Source organism: Dendrobates tinctorius, unplaced genomic scaffold (assembly GCF_039654945.1).
Source record: "Dendrobates tinctorius isolate UK_male_01 unplaced genomic scaffold, ASM3965494v1 ptg000005l, whole genome shotgun sequence".
Taxonomy (NCBI): domain Eukaryota; kingdom Metazoa; phylum Chordata; class Amphibia; order Anura; family Dendrobatidae; genus Dendrobates; species Dendrobates tinctorius.
The window spans coordinates 31,574,079-31,592,633 of NW_027361673.1; the positions used below are offsets into that span (position 1 = coordinate 31,574,079).

Consider the following 18,555-nt stretch of genomic DNA (forward strand, 5'->3'; position numbering starts at 1 on the left):
GCAATAGAAACCCATGCAAAAAAACGCATCATGCGTTTTTGCATGCGTTTGCGTTTTTTATGCGCATTCGTTCTCTAGGGGTTAAAACCAGTGTCTACACATTTTTACGCCAAAAACGCATGCGCACTAAAACGCAGACGAACGCATGTCCATGCGCACGCCTGCGTTCCCATAGACTGTAATGCATTATTTTGTCGCATTCCGTGCGCAAGCTTTTTGTTTACGCCTTTCGGCGGACCCAAAAATGCAACAGGTGGCATCTGGCCCGCCTAGGCACACACTCTGAAAAAACACTTGCGCACAAAAATGCATACGAACGCGTGCAAACGCAAGACCATGCATCCCCCATGTTAAACATAGGGACGCATGCGCATGGACGCGCAGGATGCGCTGCGCAAAAAAACGCTAATCTGAAACCAGCCTAAGGCCTGTTTCACACTTGCTTTTTTTTGCAGCGCGTTTTTCCCGCAAAAAAACACATTGAAAAACGCATACAAAAGCATACAACTGCTGCGTTTTTTTCAAGCATTTTTATGAGCATGCATGAAAAAAACGCAGCGTTTTTAAGCGTTTGTATGCGTTTTTAGTGCGTTTTTACCGCGTTTGCGTTTTTTTCCAACATTAGGTGGCCACTCACTAACCCAAACCATGACTTTACTAACCCTAACCCTGACCCTAACCCTAACCCTAACCCTGACCCTAACCCTAACCCTAACCCTTAACCAAACCATACTTAACCCTAACCCTGACCCTAACCCTAACCCTAACCCTGACCCTAACCCTAACCCTAACCCTTAACCAAACCATACTTAACCCTAACCCTGACCCTAACCCTAACCCTGACCCTAACCCTAACCCTAACCCTTAACCAAACCATACTTAACCCTAACCCTAACCCTAACCCTGACCCTAACCCTGACCCTAACCCTAACCCTAACCCTAACCCTGACCCTAACCCTTAACCAAACCATACTTAACCCTAACCCTGACCCTAACCCTAACCCTAACCCTAACCCTGACCCTAACCCTAACCCTAAACCCCCTTAACTAACCCTAACTTTACCCAAACCCCTAAATTCCATTGTCTAAACTAATGGTAAAAAAAAAAATGCATGTGCAAAAAAACGCATACATAAGCATGCCAATGCGCACATATGCTCACCATAGACTTATAATGGGTGTCTTGCTGTAAAAAAACGCATTGCGCGCGCATGCGTTTTTTTGAGGCAAATCGGACGCACAAAAAATGCAACAAGTTGCATTTTGTGCGCCCGAGCGCATACCGCAAAAAAACGCATGCGCGGTAAAACGCGTACAAACGCATGTGTATGCGCACATAAGCGCATCCCATGCAAAGTATAGGAAAAAAAAACGCATGCGCTATTTAGCGCTAAATTACCGTGAAAAAAAACGCAAATGTGAAACCAGCCTAAGGCAATCAAAAAGCTGCACACAGGCAGCAATACATGTAAAATATGAAATAAGATATACCCACCATTTTACTCCTGGTTGCCCCAGTGCCACATTCTATAAGTTCCCTGCATATATTGGCTGCAGAGGTTGCAACACATATATGTATACCCATTGTGACATCTGCAGCCAAACAATAACCACAGCAGTACATGGGAAAATGACATTTATTTTCTTATTTCAAGACAACTGTCTAGCAGCAATTTTCTCCTGGCTCCAATTACAAACCATTTATAAAAAGTGGCCAGAATCTTTATCTTACATAGTAACATAGTAACAAGGCTGAAAAAAGACATTTGTCCGTCCAGTTCAGCCTATATTCCGTCAGAATAAATCCCCAGATCTATGTCCTTCTAAGGAACCTAATCACTGTAAGATACAATATTGTTACGCTCCAGGAAGACATCCAGGCCTCTCTTGAACCCTTCGACTGAGTTCGCCATCACCACCTCCTCAGGCATGGAATTCCAGATTCTCACTGCCCTAACAGTAAAGAATCCTTTTCTATGTTGGTGGAAAAACCTTTTCTCCTCCAGACACAAAGAATGCCCCCTTGTGACCGTCACAATCCTTGCTATAAACAGATCCTCGGAGAAATATTTGTATTGTCCTCTTATATACTTATACATGGTTATTAGATCGCCCCTCAGTCGTCTTTTTTTAGACTAAATAATCCTAATCTTGTCATCCTCAGAAGGAAAAATCATATATTTTGCTTTCTTTTTTACCAATTTCAATGGAAATGGCTTTTGTTTCAATCTTATACATACTTTATAAAAAAAATGTACATAATATATATACTCGTGTATAAGCCAACCCGAGTATAAGCCGAGGCGCCTAATTTTGCAACAAGAAAACTGGAAAACTTATTGACTCAAGTATAAGCCGGGTATGCATTGTCCCCTCATTCCTATCCTGGTTTGCACGGCTCCCCCCTTCCTGTCCTTGCATGCATGGTACCTCATGCCTATCCTTGTATGCATGGCTCCTCATCCCTATCCTTCTATGCATGGTTCCTCATCCCTATCTTGGTGTGCTGGCTCCTCATCCCTATCCTAGTATGCATGGCTTCCTCATCCCTATCCTGGTCTGCTGGCTCCTCATCCCTATCCTTGTATGCATGGTTCCTTATCCCCATCCTTGCCTGCATGGTTCCTCATGCCTATCCTGGTCTGTATCATTACTCATCCCAATCCTTGTATGCATTGCCCGCACGAGAAAAGCATTAAAAAAAATCCTACTTAACGTCCCGTGCCCTCATAGCATCTTGTTCATCTTATGCCAGAAGCTCCTGTGGCCGGGCAATCATGTGTCCCCGCTCATTAAGGGAATGAATATTCACCTCTCTCCATGTCTATGGGAGTGGAGAGAGGTGAATATTCATAACTCTTAAGTAGCAGGGACACATGATTGTCCAGCAGCTGCAGGAGCCGGCTGCTGAGGATGACACTGTGCACGCTATAAGAGAGATGAATATTCACTGCCAGCGCAGTGAATATTCATTTATCTTTCGCAGTGGGCACAGGAGTTAGCGTAGCAGCCGGCTCCTGCCTCTGTGACCCATTGCTCCACCACTCTCCCTCCCCTGCCATTTTCTTGAACAATGACTCAAGTGTAAGCCGAGGGAGGTGTTTTCAAAACAAAATAATGTGCTGAAAAATTCATCTTATACTCGAGAATATACGGTAAGTGTATGTTTTCTTGTGTGATAGCGAATGCATTGGGTAGATTTAACCAAGATAGGGACTGATAAATAATTAACCCATTCATGCTTAAGACTATTACACTTTATTGCAAATTTTGCATCTTTTTTTTGCATTTTAGTCATCTACTTGTATTTACTTTGTGGGACAGGGGATGCTTACTATTAGAGTTGAGCGAAACGGGTCGAAAAAATTCAAAAGTCGCCGACTTTTGGCAAAGTCGGGTTTCATGAAACGAAACCCGACCCTAGGATGAGGTCGGCCACGAGGTCGGCGACTTACGCGCCAAAGTCGCGTTTCAAAAGTTTGTTTTGCGCTCTTTTTCAGCCAATCAGGATCCACGGACACTGTGGGCAACGTGATGACCTAGGCACGGGTCACCACCATCTTTCAGAAGGGCATGCAAGTGATTGGCTTGCTTTGGTGGGCGTCACAGGGGGTATAAAAGGGCGTGCACGCCGACCGCCATCTTACTTCTGCCGATCTTAGTATAGGGAGAGGTTGCTGCTGATTCTGTAGGGAGAGCGTTAGGCAGGGAAGAAGACAAAAAAACTGCTTCTGCTGCTAGCGATTTGGCCTGCACAACACACAAGTCACTGTGTGTGCAGTGCAAGGGGAGGCTATATTGTGGTGTATCAGTGGTGTTGGTTGTTGGGCTGCCTTTTAAGGCTTCCTGACACGCTGGCATTGCTGTTTACCCACTGCTCCGCAAACTGCTTTTTTAAAAGCAATCCAATCTCCCTTATCCTCTAGTCACTTTTGTCACAGCTGTGCCATCGAGCCTGTCACATAGCGCTCAGATATCAGTGGGCCTCACACAATCCACAAGTGTCCAGTGTCCAAAAGTGTGCGCAGAGATTCAAAATCTCCATTATCCTCTCGTCACTTTGGTCACAGGCAGCTGTGCCATCGAGCGTGTCACATAGCGCTCAGATATCAGTGGGCCTCACACAATCCACAAGTGTCCAGTGTCCAAAAGTGTGCGCAGAGATTCAAAATCTCCATTATCCTCTCGTCACTTTGGTCACAGGCAGCTGTGCCATCGAGCGTGTCACATAGCGCTCAGATATCAGTGGGCCTCACACAATCCACAAGTGTCCAGTGTCCAAAAGTGTGCGCAGAGATTCAAAATCTCCATTATCCTCTCGTCACTTTGGTCACAGGCAGCTGTGCCATCGAGCCTGTCACATAGCGCTCAGCTATCAGTGGGCCTCACACAATCCACAAGTGTCCAGTGTCCAAAAGTGTGCGCAGAGATTCAAAATCTCCATTATCCTCTCGTCACTTTGGTCACAGGCAGCTGTGCCATCGAGCATGTCACATAGCGCTCAGATATCAGTGGGCCTCACACAATCCACAAGTGTCCAGTGTCCAAAAGTGTGCGCAGAGATTCAAAATCTCCATTATCCTCTCGTCACTTTGGTCACAGGCAGCTGTGCCATCGAGCGTGTCACATAGCGCTCAGATATCAGTGGGCCTCACACAATCCACAAGTGTCCAGTGTCCAAAAGTGTGCGCAGAGATTCAAAATCTCCATTATCCTCTCGTCACTTTGGTCACAGGCAGCTGTGCCATCGAGCCTGTCACATAGCGCTCAGATATCAGTGGGCCTCACACAATCCACAAGTGTCCAGTGTCCAAAAGTGTGCGCAGAGATTCAAAATCTCCATTATCCTCTCGTCACTTTGGTCACAGGAAGCTGTGCCATCGAGCGTGTCACATAGCGCTCAGATATCAGTGGGCCTCACACAATCCACAAGTGTCCAGTGTCCAAAAGTGTGCGCAGAGATTCAAAATCTCCATTATCCTCTCGTCACTTTGGTCACAGGCAGCTGTGCCATCGAGCGTGTCACATAGCGCTCAGATATCAGTGGGCCTCACACAATCCACAAGTGTCCAGTGTCCAAAAGTGTGCGCAGAGATTCAAAATCTCCATTATCCTCTCGTCACTTTGGTCACAGGCAGCTGTGCCATCGAGCCTGTCACATAGCGCTCAGATATCAGTGGGCCTCACACAATCCACAAGTGTCCAGTGTCCAAAAGTGTGCGCAGAGATTCAAAATCTCCATTATCCTCTTGTCACTTTGGTCACAGGCAGCTGTGCCATCGAGCCTGTCACATAGCGCTCAGATATCAGTGGGCCTCACACAATCCAAAAGTGTCCACTGTCCACAAGTGTGTGCAGAAATTCTAAATCTCCCCTGTCCTATAGACACCTTGTACCTTGTTTTACATTACTATATAGTTTGTTGGATTTTGTCTACATTTCTACCAAAAATGAGGAAGGCTGGTGGAAGAGGCCGTGGAATTGGGCGGGGGTTGGCAGCTGGTAATGATGGTGTTGGTGGTGGATCTGATGGTAGTGGCAAGAGCAAAATAGGACCGAATGCAGGAGGTGCTGACCCTGCGTCATCGTCTGGCTACATAAGGACTCGAACGCTTAGTTTTCTAGGAGTTGGCAAACCGCTTTTAAAGGCAGAGCATCAGGAAAAAGTTTTGTCTTACATTGCTGACTCAGCCTCCAGCTCTATCGCCTCCTCTTCTTCAGTTGTAAAAAGTAAAAGCACTGAGTCGTCATTGGAGGCTCATGTTCATGAACCACACCTTTCCTTGTGTCCTTCACCCCAACCAAGATTGAAGGATGACGCAGGCCATACTACTGATTACTCCATGGAGCTGTTTTCACATACCATGCCTGGATTATCAAGTCAAATGGTGAATTACCCAGGCCAAGATGAATCTGACATGGAGTGCACTGATGCACAGCCGCTGATGGATGATTCTGCTGGTACATTCACTCAGAGCACTACATTGTCCTCGCAGTGTGCAGAGCCAGATTTTGACCCTGATGAGACTCAGGTGCCCCTTCCCGCACACTATACCACCATACACGGTGACACAGAGAAAGGTGCACATGACATAGAAGAGGAGGTGATGGATGACCCAGTTGTTGACCCAGATTGGCATCCATTGGGGGAAGAGGGTGCTGCTTCCAATAGCTCAGATGAGGAGCATCCACAGCAGACATCGACATCGCAACAGCTGTTATCTGGCAGGCTCGGAGCACTCCAAAGACAGGTTCCAAACATCAAAAGAGTTGCTGGACAGCTTGTCCAGAGGGTCAAAAGATCACAGCGTGCTAGGCCGCAAAATGTCTGCCAAAGTAGGAAGAGTGCAGTGTGTCACTTTTTTGACCAAAATCCTCATGATCAGGCCAAGGTTATCTGTAAGAAGTGCGCAAAGACCTTTAGCCGAGGGAAAAATCTGAAAAATTTGAATACCAGTTGCATGCTTAGACATTTAACCAGCATGCACTTGCAAGCGTGGACACAACACCAAACCTCAAGTGCCACATGTGCAACTGATCACAACGAAGGTAGTCAGCAACGCTACATTGTTTCCCCCACTGTAAGCCCACCGGTTAGCACAGCAGCAAATGTTGAGGTGTCGTTGCAAGACCACAGCAGTCAGGAAATCCCACTGTTATATCAACGAAAGACTGATTCTAGGCCATCAGAAAGAACACCAACTCCATCACCATCATCAACCCTCTCTCAGTCCGCCCTGTCCACCGCTACTTCCACCATATGCAGCTCTCAAGTCCAGCTCACCCTCCCAGACACTATGAGTAGGTCAAGAAAGTACTCAGTCTCTCATCCGCGTACACTGGGTTTGAACGCCCACATTGCCAAACTAATCTCATTTGAGATGATGCCCTTTTGGTTGGTGGAAAGCACAGCTTTCCGCAAACTCATGGCCTATGCAGTACCACGCTATGACCTACCCAGTCGCCACTTCTTCTCTCGCAAAGCCATCCCAGCCCTCCACCATCATGTGAAAGACCGCATTGTCCATGCACTCAAGCAGTCAGTGAGCGGAAAGGTGCACCTCACAACTGATGCATGGTCCAGTCGGCATGGCCAGGGCCGTTACGTGTCCATCACTGCGCACTGGGTTAATGTGGTGGATGCAGGGTCCACAGGGGACAGCGGTGGTGGGACAGTGCTGCCTAGCCCACGGTATAGGAAACAGTTGGCTGTAGGCGTTCCACCCTCCTCCTCCTCCTCCTCCAGAAGCGAAAGCTCGTCCACAGAGCGCAGTCGTACGAGCACTCCATCTGCAGCTGCCACTGTTGCACACGATGTGTCCCCCTATCGAGCAGCTAGTGGAAAGCGTCAGCAGGCTGTGTTGCAGATGATGTGTTTGGGCGACAGACACACCGCCGAGGTGCTGGCCGAGTACTTGAAGCGACAAACTGAGTCATGGCTGGGCAGTGTACATCTTGAGGCAGGCAAGGTAGTTAGTGATAACGGCCGTAATTTTGTGGCAGCCATAGCCCTTTCAAAACTCAGCCACATACCTTGCTTGGCTCACACCTTGAACCTGGTGGTGCAGTGCTTCCTCAAAAATTATCCGGAGTTAACAGCCCTGCTCCAGAAGGTGCGAAGACTGTGCGCGCACATCCGCCGGTCGCCTGTACACTCCGTTCGTATGCAGAAGCTGCAGCGATTGCTCCACCTTCCCAACCACCGCCTCATTATCGACATTGCAACAAGGTGGAACTCCACCCTGCACATGGTGGAGCGGCTGTGCGAGCAGAGGCAGGCCATAATGCATTTGTGGGAGGATACACGGCCAGGCACTTTGAGAGCAGACATGGAGTTGACAGGCGTGCAGTGGTCGAAGCTGAAAGACCTTTGTAAAGTCCTTCAGTGTTTTGAGGAATGCACACGGCTGGTAAGCGCAGACGACGCCATCCTAAGCATGAGCATCCCACTTATGCGTCTGCTCATGCAAACTTTGACGCACCTTAAGGAGCAGGCGTCTGCAGCCAATGTTGATGAGGAGGAAGAGGAGGAGGGAATCCTTGATGACATTCAGCCATTGTCTGCTCAGGGACCTCTCCTTGACGAGGTGGAGGAAGAAGAGGAGGAGGAGGAGGATGATGGGGATGATTACTTAGGGGAGGAGGATGCATCTCGTGGGGCAAGTGAAAATGTTGGCGTGGCAAGGTCTGGTACAGGGTTTGTGCGTGACTGGAGGGATGTGGATTTGCCAGAAAGTGCTCCTCCACCCAGCACTCGCAGTGCATCATTGACACCGGGAACATTGGCCCACATGTCAGATTATGCCTTGCGGATCCTAAAAAGGGACCCCCGCATTGCCAAAATGATGAACGATGACGACTACTGGTTGGCCAGCATCCTGGATCCACGCTATAAAGGCAAATTACAAAACATCATGCCACAGGAGAACCTTGACCTAATATTGGCTAATAAACAAGCAACTCTGGTAAATCGGTTGCTTGAGGCATTCCCAGCACACAGCAGCGGTGATGGTTCTCACACGAGCCGTACGGGCCGGGGGCAGCTTGGCAGAGGTGTTCGTGGTGCACACAGCAGAAGTGGCGTTGGAGACAGGGGTTTCATGACAATGTTGTGGACTGATTTTTCAAATACCGCTCACACAACTGGTAATACTGCATCAATGGAAAGTGACAGGAGACAGCAGTTGTCAACTATGGTTACAAACTACTTTTCCTCCCATATCGATGTTCTCCCACACAGGTCATTCCCCTTTGACTATTGGGCCGCTAAACTGGACACCTGGCCTCAATTGGCCCAATATGCCTTACAGGAGCTCGCTTGCCCAGCTGCAAGTGTGCTATCGGAAAGAGTCTTCAGTGCAGCTGGATCAATCCTGACAGAAAAAAGGACCCGTCTGTCAACCCAAAATGTGGATGATCTAACCTTCTTTAAAATGAACCACGCATGGGTTTCCAAGGATTTTGTCCCACCTTCCCCTGATGACACATAGGTGACAGAAAAATGGCTTGCTTTGGTCCACCTCTTCCTGGTACTTCACCTATTTCGCCTTTTGCATCAGCTGAATGTCCAACATCAATATATGCCACTTTGTAAAACTCCCTAACTGTGCTGCCTCCCCCCCCATGGCCGGGGTCACCACCTACCGCACGACACCGTGCGAGTGCCGTTGCCCTGGACAGGTGGGTAGGCCGACTCTTGGGCGCGGGCACTGGCACAGGGTCCCTCATAGTGCCATCAAGTGTCTCTGACGGTGGTGGTGCACACCCGCCATCAGACACACCGCTGTACTATGAGGGGCCCAGTGCCAGTACCGACGCCCACGAGTGGGCCACCCTTGCTTGGGCAGGGCCCCAGCATTTGCAATCTTTACCTCTCCCTGCTCCTCCGCTGTGTAATCTGGGCCGTCAAATCCATACTGTGCCTGACACCGTCTGAGCCTGCCTCCTGAGACATATATTTTGAATGTGTACGCTATCCATACATGTTATCCGGGGATACGGTACCCTTTCTAACCTTTGTGCAATCACGTGCAATCCATACTGGGCCTAACACCGTCTGAGCCTGCCTCCTGAGACATATATTTTGAATGTGTACGCTATCCATACATGTTATCCAGGGATACGGTACCCTTTCTAACCTTTGTGCAATCACGTGCAATCCATACTGGGCCTAACACCGTCTGAGCCTGCCTCCTGAGACATATATTTTGAATGTGTACGCTATCCATACATGTTATCCAGGGATACGGTACCCTTTCTAACCTTTGTGCAATCATGTGCAATCCATACTGGGCCTAACACTGTCTGAGCCTGCCTCATGCTGTATAGACATATATTTTGAATGTGTACGCTATCCATACATGTTATCCAGGGATACGGTACCCTTTCTAACCTTTGTGCAATCACGTGCAATCCATACTGGGCCTAACACCGTCTGAGCCTGCCTCATGCTGTATAGACATATATTTTGAATGTGTACGCTATCCATACATGTTATCCAGGGATACGGTACCCTTTCTAACCTTTGTGCAATCACGTGCAATCCATACTGGGCCTAACACCGTCTGAGCCTGCCTCATGCTGTATAGACATATATTTTGAATGTGTACGCTATCCATACATGTTATCCGGGGATACGGTACCCTTTCTAACCTTTGTGCAATCACGTGCAATCCATACTGGGCCTAACACCGTCTGAGCCTGCCTCCTGAGACATATATTTTGAATGTGTACGCTATCCATACATGTTATCCAGGGATACGGTACCCTTTCTAACCTTTGTACAATCACGTGCAATCCATACTGGGCCTAACACCGTCTGAGCCTGCCTCATGCTGTATAGACATATATTTTGAATGTGTACGCTATCCATACATGTTATCCAGGGATACGGTACCCTTTCTAACCTTTGTGCAATCACGTGCAATCCATACTGGGCCTAACACCATCTGAGCCTGCCTCATGCTGTATAGACATATATTTTGAATGTGTACGCTATCCATACATGTTATCCGGGGATACGGTACCCTTTCTAACCTTTGTGCAATCACGTGCAATCCATACTGGGCCTAACACCGTCTGAGCCTGCCTCCTGAGACATATATTTTGAATGTGTACGCTATCCATACATGTTATCCAGGGATACGGTACCCTTTCTAACCTTTGTGCAATCACGTGCAATCCATACTGGGCCTAACACCGTCTGAGCCTGCCTCCTGAGACATATATTTTGAATGTGTACGCTATCCATACATGTTATCCGGGGATACGGTTCCCTTTCTAACCTTTGTGCAATCACGTGCAATCCATACTGTGCCTGACACCGTCTGAGCCTGCCTCCTGAGACATATATTTTGAATGTGTACGCTATCCATACATGTTATCCAGGGATACGGTACCCTTTCTAACCTTTGTGCAATCACGTGCAATCCATACTGGGTCTAACACCGTCTGAGCCTGCCTCCTGAGACATATATTTTGAATGTGTACGCTATCCATACATGTTATCCAGGGATACGGTACCCTTTCTAACCTTTGTGCAATCACGTGCAATCCATACTGGGCCTAACACCGTCTGAGCCTGCCTCCTGAGACATATATTTTGAATGTGTACGCTATCCATACATGTTATCCGGGGATACGGTACCCTTTCTAACCTTTGTGCAATCACGTGCAATCCATACTGTGCCTGACACCGTCTGAGCCTGCCTCCTGAGACATATATTTTGAATGTGTACGCTATCCATACATGTTATCCAGGGATACGGTACCCTTTCTAACCTTTGTGCAATCACGTGCAATCCATACTGGGCCTAACACCGTCTGAGCCTGCCTCCTGAGACATATATTTTGAATGTGTATGCTATCCATACATGTTATCCAGGGATACGGTACCCTTTCTAACCTTTGTGCAATCACGTGCAATCCATACTGGGCCTAACACCGTCTGAGCCTGCCTCATGCTGTATAGACATATATTTTGAATGTGTACGCTATCCATACATGTTATCCAGGGATACGGTACCCTTTCTAACCTTTGTGCAATCACGTGCAATCCATACTGGGCCTAACACCGTCTGAGCCTGCCTCATGCTGTATAGACATATATTTTGAATGTGTACGCTATCCATGCATGTTATCCGGGGATACGGTACCCTTTCTAACCTTTGTGCAATCACGTGCAATCCATACTGGGCCTAACACCGTCTGAGAATGCCTCATGCTGTATAGACATATATTTTGAATGTGTACGCTATCCATACATGTTATCCGGGGATACGGTACCCTTTCTAACCTTTGTGCAATCACGTGCAATCCATACTGGGCCTAACACCATCTGAGCCTGCCTCCTGAGACATATATTTTGAATGTGTACGCTATCCATACATGTTATCTGGGGATACGGTACCCTTTCTAACCTTTGTGCAATCACGTGCAATCCATACTGGGCCTGACACCGTCTGAGCCTGCCTCCTGAGACATATATTTTGAATGTGTACGCTATCCATACATATTATCCAGGGATACGGTTCCCTTTCTAACCTTTGTGCAATCACGTGCAATCCATACTGGGCGTGAGAACGGCTGGCGAGCTGTTAAGCAAGCTACAGCACCTGTCCAGACAAGTACAGGGATTCCCTAGCGAGGAGACTTATTTGATTGTTTTCAATGTTGGGACAGCAATTTTTGGGGAGCACTATTCTCTGGAGAATGATAGATGGGGCCCACCATACACTGGAACATTCCGAAGGTGGACATCAGACACTGGAGCAGCATTTACAGGGCCCATTATACACTAGAGCATTAGAAATGGGGCCCATTATGTTTGGAGCATTATTTGGGCCCATAAGACAGTGGAGCTTCATCCATGGGGACCAACATATACTGTAGCATTATGTGGAGCTCATCATATACTGTTTCAAACATTATATGGGACCAATGATTCTGTATGGAGAAATAGATGGGCCTCGTCATGAGATGTAAAAAGTGAGGTATTTTTCATTGTACTATACCGCTATTTATCTGCCGTATCGGAGCATGATGAGTTGTGGTATGTGTTAAAGGGGCGCTCTTTCGCCCAGGGCACATGAAAACCTGCAGCCAGCCCTCCCCCCCCACAACTTTAGCCAAATAACCCCCATTTTTCAGTGCGTAACTTGTATTATGAAGTTAATTAAGGTTGACAAGCTTAAGTAAGAAGAATTGATGCTTTTGGCATTCAAATGGGCACTGTAGGTGTGTTTCCTGTCCTCCTCTCACTGCCGACTTTTATTCCCCATTGACTTACATTGGGTTTCGTGTTTCGGGACGACCCCGACTTTTCCCTATAATCGGACGATCTTGCTCGACCCGACTTTTGGAAAAGTCGGGTTTCACGAAACGAAACGCGACCTAAAAAACCAAAAGTCGCTCAACTCTACTTACTATACTTGGTCACAGAATTGAAAACGTAGTTTTACCTTTATTTAATAATATTATCAAGATGTATTGTACTTATTAGGCTACAGTCACACTATCAGTATTTGGTCAATATTTCACATCAGTATTTGAAAGCCAAAACCTGGAGTGGGTGAGAAATACAATACTGGTGACCATTTCTCTGTTTCTCTTCCGGTTTTGACTTACAGATACTGATGCAAAATACTGACCACATACTGAAAGTGTGAACGTGGCCTTAGCTTTACTTCCATGTCTTTAAACCAGGAGCACACTGTTCTCCAGCCAGTCAGCTTCCTGATTGCCAGGGCAGAAGCTCCAAATTGATTGACAGTTCAGGTCAGCGGCATCGTTGACCTACTAGCCCGACCTGTAAGCTCTTAATGCTGCTGTAAGACGCAGCTTTACCACTGCAGCATCAGAAACACAGTGGAACTAAACCTGGCCAGAATCAGAAGCGAGCAGTGCAAACAGTCCTGGTCAGCTTCAGAGCAATGCTTTCGGAAAGAAATGTTAAACATTGGACGTTTGCCCACTGTTGCAAGAGAACAGCGGTATCCGGTTAGCGAGCCATTTGACGATAAAAAATAAACTTTGCAATATAAGGGGAACAGACGAAAATGTTCATAAACAGAAAGTTACAAAAATCACTATCCAGCAAAACCCACCAATGCAGATAGTAATAATAATATAACTACCCTTTAGCAGACTGTACCATTTGAGGAGATGCACAGCTAAGTGTCCCTTGTGACAAATCAAATTCAATTTCTCATCTTTCAGGTGCACTGTTCCACTATTGCCTTTGCACCACTTTGGACACATCCCTCACTGTGTTTTAAAGGGAAATAAAAGGAAAATATATTCTGTTCGTTCTATCGCTCTATTAGATGGTGAATTGGAATATAGTATTATTTCTGCATGAATTAGTACAACTTTTTGTGTTTCTTGTTGCATGTTCGATGTATATGGCACAAACTAGCTAAGCAACACTACGTGGGCTATGTAGTTATGATCTTAAGACTACGTTCCCACAATGATTTTTTGGTGAGTTTTTTACACTGCGGATTTAAGAAAAAGCCTAGTAAGATATTTTACTTAATGGGTGCAGGAATGATGCAGAAAATGTGCAACATCAAAAACTCACCAAAAGCTCATTGTAGGAATGTAGTTGCAAGGAATTGTCGGGGCATATTGAAACTTCACACAGGAACAGGACATGTAAAAATTACAAACTCAGTCATACTCCTCAACCAGCAAACTTGGACAGCACAGAGACAGGAAGTGGTGATGACACTGTTCCAACAGTCACCAAATCTCTGTATCTTGTGATTGGCTGCAGCGGTCAGGTGACTTTGAGTAGCACATCATCAGAAAACATTCATTGCCATCTGGCAGCTGCAGCCAATCACAGGCCTTAGCGGTGCAGCAGCTGGTAGATTGGTGACATCACTGCTTCCTGTCTGAGTGGTTTACATTGGATCCAGATTGGTGCTGGTCGGTGAGTTTGACTGTGTGTATTATTTTTTACATCGCCTGTCGTTTGCAAGAAGTTTTACTTTGCCTGAACAAACCCTTCAATATAAAGCATGGCTATTGCATGAATATTTAATTGATCCATGAATTGCTGAATAACAGTTTCGGCATAGCATATTTAGCGTTTCAGCATAGCTGTCCATGGAACTAGACAGAAAGAATATATATGAAGCAAACTTATCTGTATCCTGTGTGTTTTAGTTGCAGAGAAGTGCTTGCTGGTTGTTAATCAAGGCACAATGTGCCGGGATGTCCAACGCATGTGGCACTATATAAAAGATATTGATGCGTGCTCCCACTTCTGGTATGGAGGTTGTGATGGCAATGGAAACAGATTTAGCACTGAGATTGAGTGTCTACGTGCATGCTCTTCCAAACGTAAGTTGTTTTTAGACTGAAAAGAATATACATGAAGTTGAAGTAGGCTTTGCCAAGGAGATTTTTAGGCCGTTGTCCAAAATAGACATAAAACAGTTAAATGAGAAGTGCTAAAACCTGGAATGGAAATACTGAAAATTAACGCCTCATTGAGATCCAAACATGGAGACAATGTAAGCCAGTGTTAGAGCTAAAGTGTTCAATGGAAAGACCATAACCAGGACTTTTCTTTTCCAGCTCAATATCTGGATGCCATGTAAAGAAGTGACCCATTTCCTTAAGATTAGATCAGTTTTAGAGACTTTGTATTCATGTTTGTGTCATTTTCTGTGGGGTTTATGTGGTTTTGGCTTATCAGTCGTCCATATGCTGGTGATGCGATCTCTGGCGTCTGGCTGCCTCATTAGTCTTTGCATGTCTGTGTTTTGTATTCAGATGGTTATTTTTCCCCTCCTTTCTCTAGAATGTTAAAGTAGCCTCCAAGATGTCTGCATGTTGCTTCCAGTAAACTAACTGATACATCCCCGTATTTAGGGTGTTTTTCCATACATCAAGCTGCTGTCAGATTACATAGCAAAAACCTGATGACAGATTTAATTTAATGGGGTGTTCCCAACTTAATATTGCTTACCTTATACGCAGGGCATTACAGTAGCTTCGGTATCCATAGTTATGTCCAGTTATATAGTGACAGCTCATTAGTTAGTTAGTTAGCTGTTAGTGGTCATAACCGTGGATACCTAAGCTACTGCAATTCCCTACATAAGGGATAAACAACAGCGAATAAGAAGAACTATACTACATTTGTAAGTGAAAGTATTTGCTAATATTATTATTACACGTACTACATATTGGGATGGGATCTGGGAGATGGGTATACCCCTTTAAGGTTGGATTTCAAAATATTTTATACATTCTAAAGATAATGTGGCTTCCAGAAAAACAGAAGTATATGTACAGTACTTTAAAATCAGTGCCTGTTTATGACATGTGCCACTGAATTGTGCAAAATGGCATAATTCGGAGCTTTACTGTCAACACATACTTGTTGATATTGTATGTTGATCATAAAGTCCAAATACAATGTGAACAGTGCTCTTAAAAGGTTTGACAGACATAAGAATAAGAAGCAAGTTTGCAATTGATTTGCTTTTTATTTATCTGCTGCTGTTCTGCTTTGAGAGACCGACCACTAGAGGGTGGCCGATCATATGTAGCTACATTGAAGCTGAGCTGGATCCTCAGATTCCAGCTTCATCTCTTCAGCCCATTAATTTAATAGATCAGTTTGACAGTGCTCTCATCTCACCCTCTTCGTCAGCTCCAGACTAGATGCTTTTATCAGTCCTACAAAATCAATAGCCCACTGTCTCCACCTGTAGGCTGCCTTCCCCCCAAGAGCTGCTGATCAGTGACATGTTCACAGGCATTGCTATCGATATTAATTAGTGTAGAAATAACAGAGCAGACCTTACCTTAGAACATGTGCACATTCAGCTCAGCAGCAGGATGATGCTTCTCAACTAAAATTGTCACTAAATGAGGAGCTCCAAGCCGCTCAACAACTATGAAGTCAGGAGACTTAGGATCATTGCACTGCTGAATACCCATGTTGAGACTAACCCTTTAAATGTGTTACTGAGACTTTTAAAAAGTTTACACATTTATTTCATTCATTCTATGTTACAATTTTTTGGACTTAATAATCACTTTTTGTAATAAGGTATGGAAAAGGGAGTGTCTACTTTTTAATACCATGAAATTTCTAAGGACTTAATTTCTGTGCTGAATATGTTTCTTATGTTAATGCTCCATTGTTTAAAGAGCTTCAAATCCTCTGCACTTAATGTTCATAGGGTTAAATGTTGAAAATCTTGCTGCCTTTAGCCAGTAGTACAGCATACTGTTTTATTATTGGGGTCAGTGTATAAATAGTATGCTAGTAAGCTGTTATTTCCTAAGCGCCACACAGTAGGTACTTCAAGTAGCCAATATCTTAGATTCTAATTCTATGGAGGGAATTTTTGAAATAATATTTGCTTAGAAGAGCTATGCCTTTGTTTGTGTTGCATAATGGGCCCAATTAATAAAGGTGTTTTTGCCAGTTTTCTGGCATAAACAGATTGAAATGTTGCAAAACTTTTTCCTACCTGAAGTTGAACAAAAGTTTTGTGACTTTTAGCACTTTTACACCAGTTCCAGCCTGATCCATAATGGTGGGCGGAGCTTGGGCTGGACAGGATGTGTTAAGGCTCATTCGGCAAATTCCCTGTGACATTTCTGGCACACACAGCAAGTGTAAAATGTGCCTAATTAATTAAGAAATCCCTGCTGCTTGTATAAATGAATCCAGTGGGCAGTCCAATTCAGTGATTGACAGTCTTCCTTATATGACTCTACATGCAGAGATGGCTGTCCATCACTGAGCAGGGTCATTGACTGGACTCATATGTATATAAACACCAAGGATTTCATTGAATAAAATACAAGTTATACTGCATCTTTCCCACAAAACTATTCATCATTCTGCTTAGTTTTTCCTTATCTACAGTGGGTGCGGAAAGTATTCAGACCCCTTTAAATTTTTCACTCTTTGTTTGATTGCAGCCATTTGGTAAATTCAAAAAAGGCCATTTTTTCTCATTAATGTACACTCTGCACCCCATCTTGATGGGAAAAAACAGAAACGTAGAAATGTTTGCAAATTTATTAAAAAAGAACAACTGAAATATCACAAGGTCATGAGTATTCAAACCCTTTGCTCAGTATTGAATAGAATCATCCTTTTGAGCTAGTACAGCCATGAGTCTTCTTGGGAGTGATGTGATAAATATTTCACACCTGTATTTGGGGATCCTCTGCCATTCTTCCTTGCAGATCCTCTCCAGTTTCATCAGGTTGGATGGTGAACATTGGTGGCGTGAGGTAGCGCTGTCATCTAGTAGGGAATCACTCGCTTGGCAGCGAACAAAACACATCCGGCACCAGGTTTTCCATAAGCCAAACATAGTCCATGCGGTTTATTCACCCTCATAAACCACAGCAGCAATGTACAACAGCTTCATATCACCAGCATAGCGTCCATTAAACAGGCTATTCAGCCCCAGTGTTATCTCACCCGTCAGGGTTCCTTATGCGGCTTATCAGGATGTTTTATTTTAGTTCCCTCCAGGGAGCTCTCAGGCACACATCGCCCTGGCACACGCCCAGCCGCTCCACAGGCTGTTAGTGAGGAGATCCTTCTCCTCACGGGACCTTCCAAACTGGACCAACCTGGTCCCAGCATTTACTTACATGTGACCTACCCTAGCCACATTATATGGTCTATAGCTATGCCCACCGGGTCACGTGACTATGACCTCATCACAGGTCTTCACACACTCACATAGCCTTTTAATACAGGCATTTTGGGTGGTTTTTTAGGTAACCAGAACCCACCCATCTCTCTAGTTACCTGAAGACTTCTCCCTTATACTTAGAACCAACACCTCAGCAATGATATTGCTGATCACACATACACAAGTCTCCATCTCAAAGCCACCCACTTTGAGATACATAACTATCCTTCAGGATTCTGCCACTCATCCGTTCTCTTGGGACATCCACACAGCGCCCCCTAGTGGACACAGTAGTCATTACACCACAGTGGACAGCCATTTTCAGGTCTCTCCAGAGATGCTCAATTGGGTTTAGGTCAGGGATCTGACT

At 45.4% G+C, this 18,555-nt stretch overlaps 1 protein-coding gene across 1 annotated transcript in view; it reads left to right on the forward strand.

The window, feature by feature from the left end:
- Nucleotides 1-18,555, forward strand: part of LOC141084511 (collagen alpha-4(VI) chain-like) — a 376,083-nt gene that overhangs the window by 348,522 nt on the left and 9,006 nt on the right. The window contains exon 41 of the mRNA XM_073569263.1: nucleotides 14,671-14,847. Within this exon, the coding sequence (XP_073425364.1) occupies nucleotides 14,671-14,847 (177 nt within the window). The remainder of the gene's footprint in view (nucleotides 1-14,670; nucleotides 14,848-18,555) is intronic.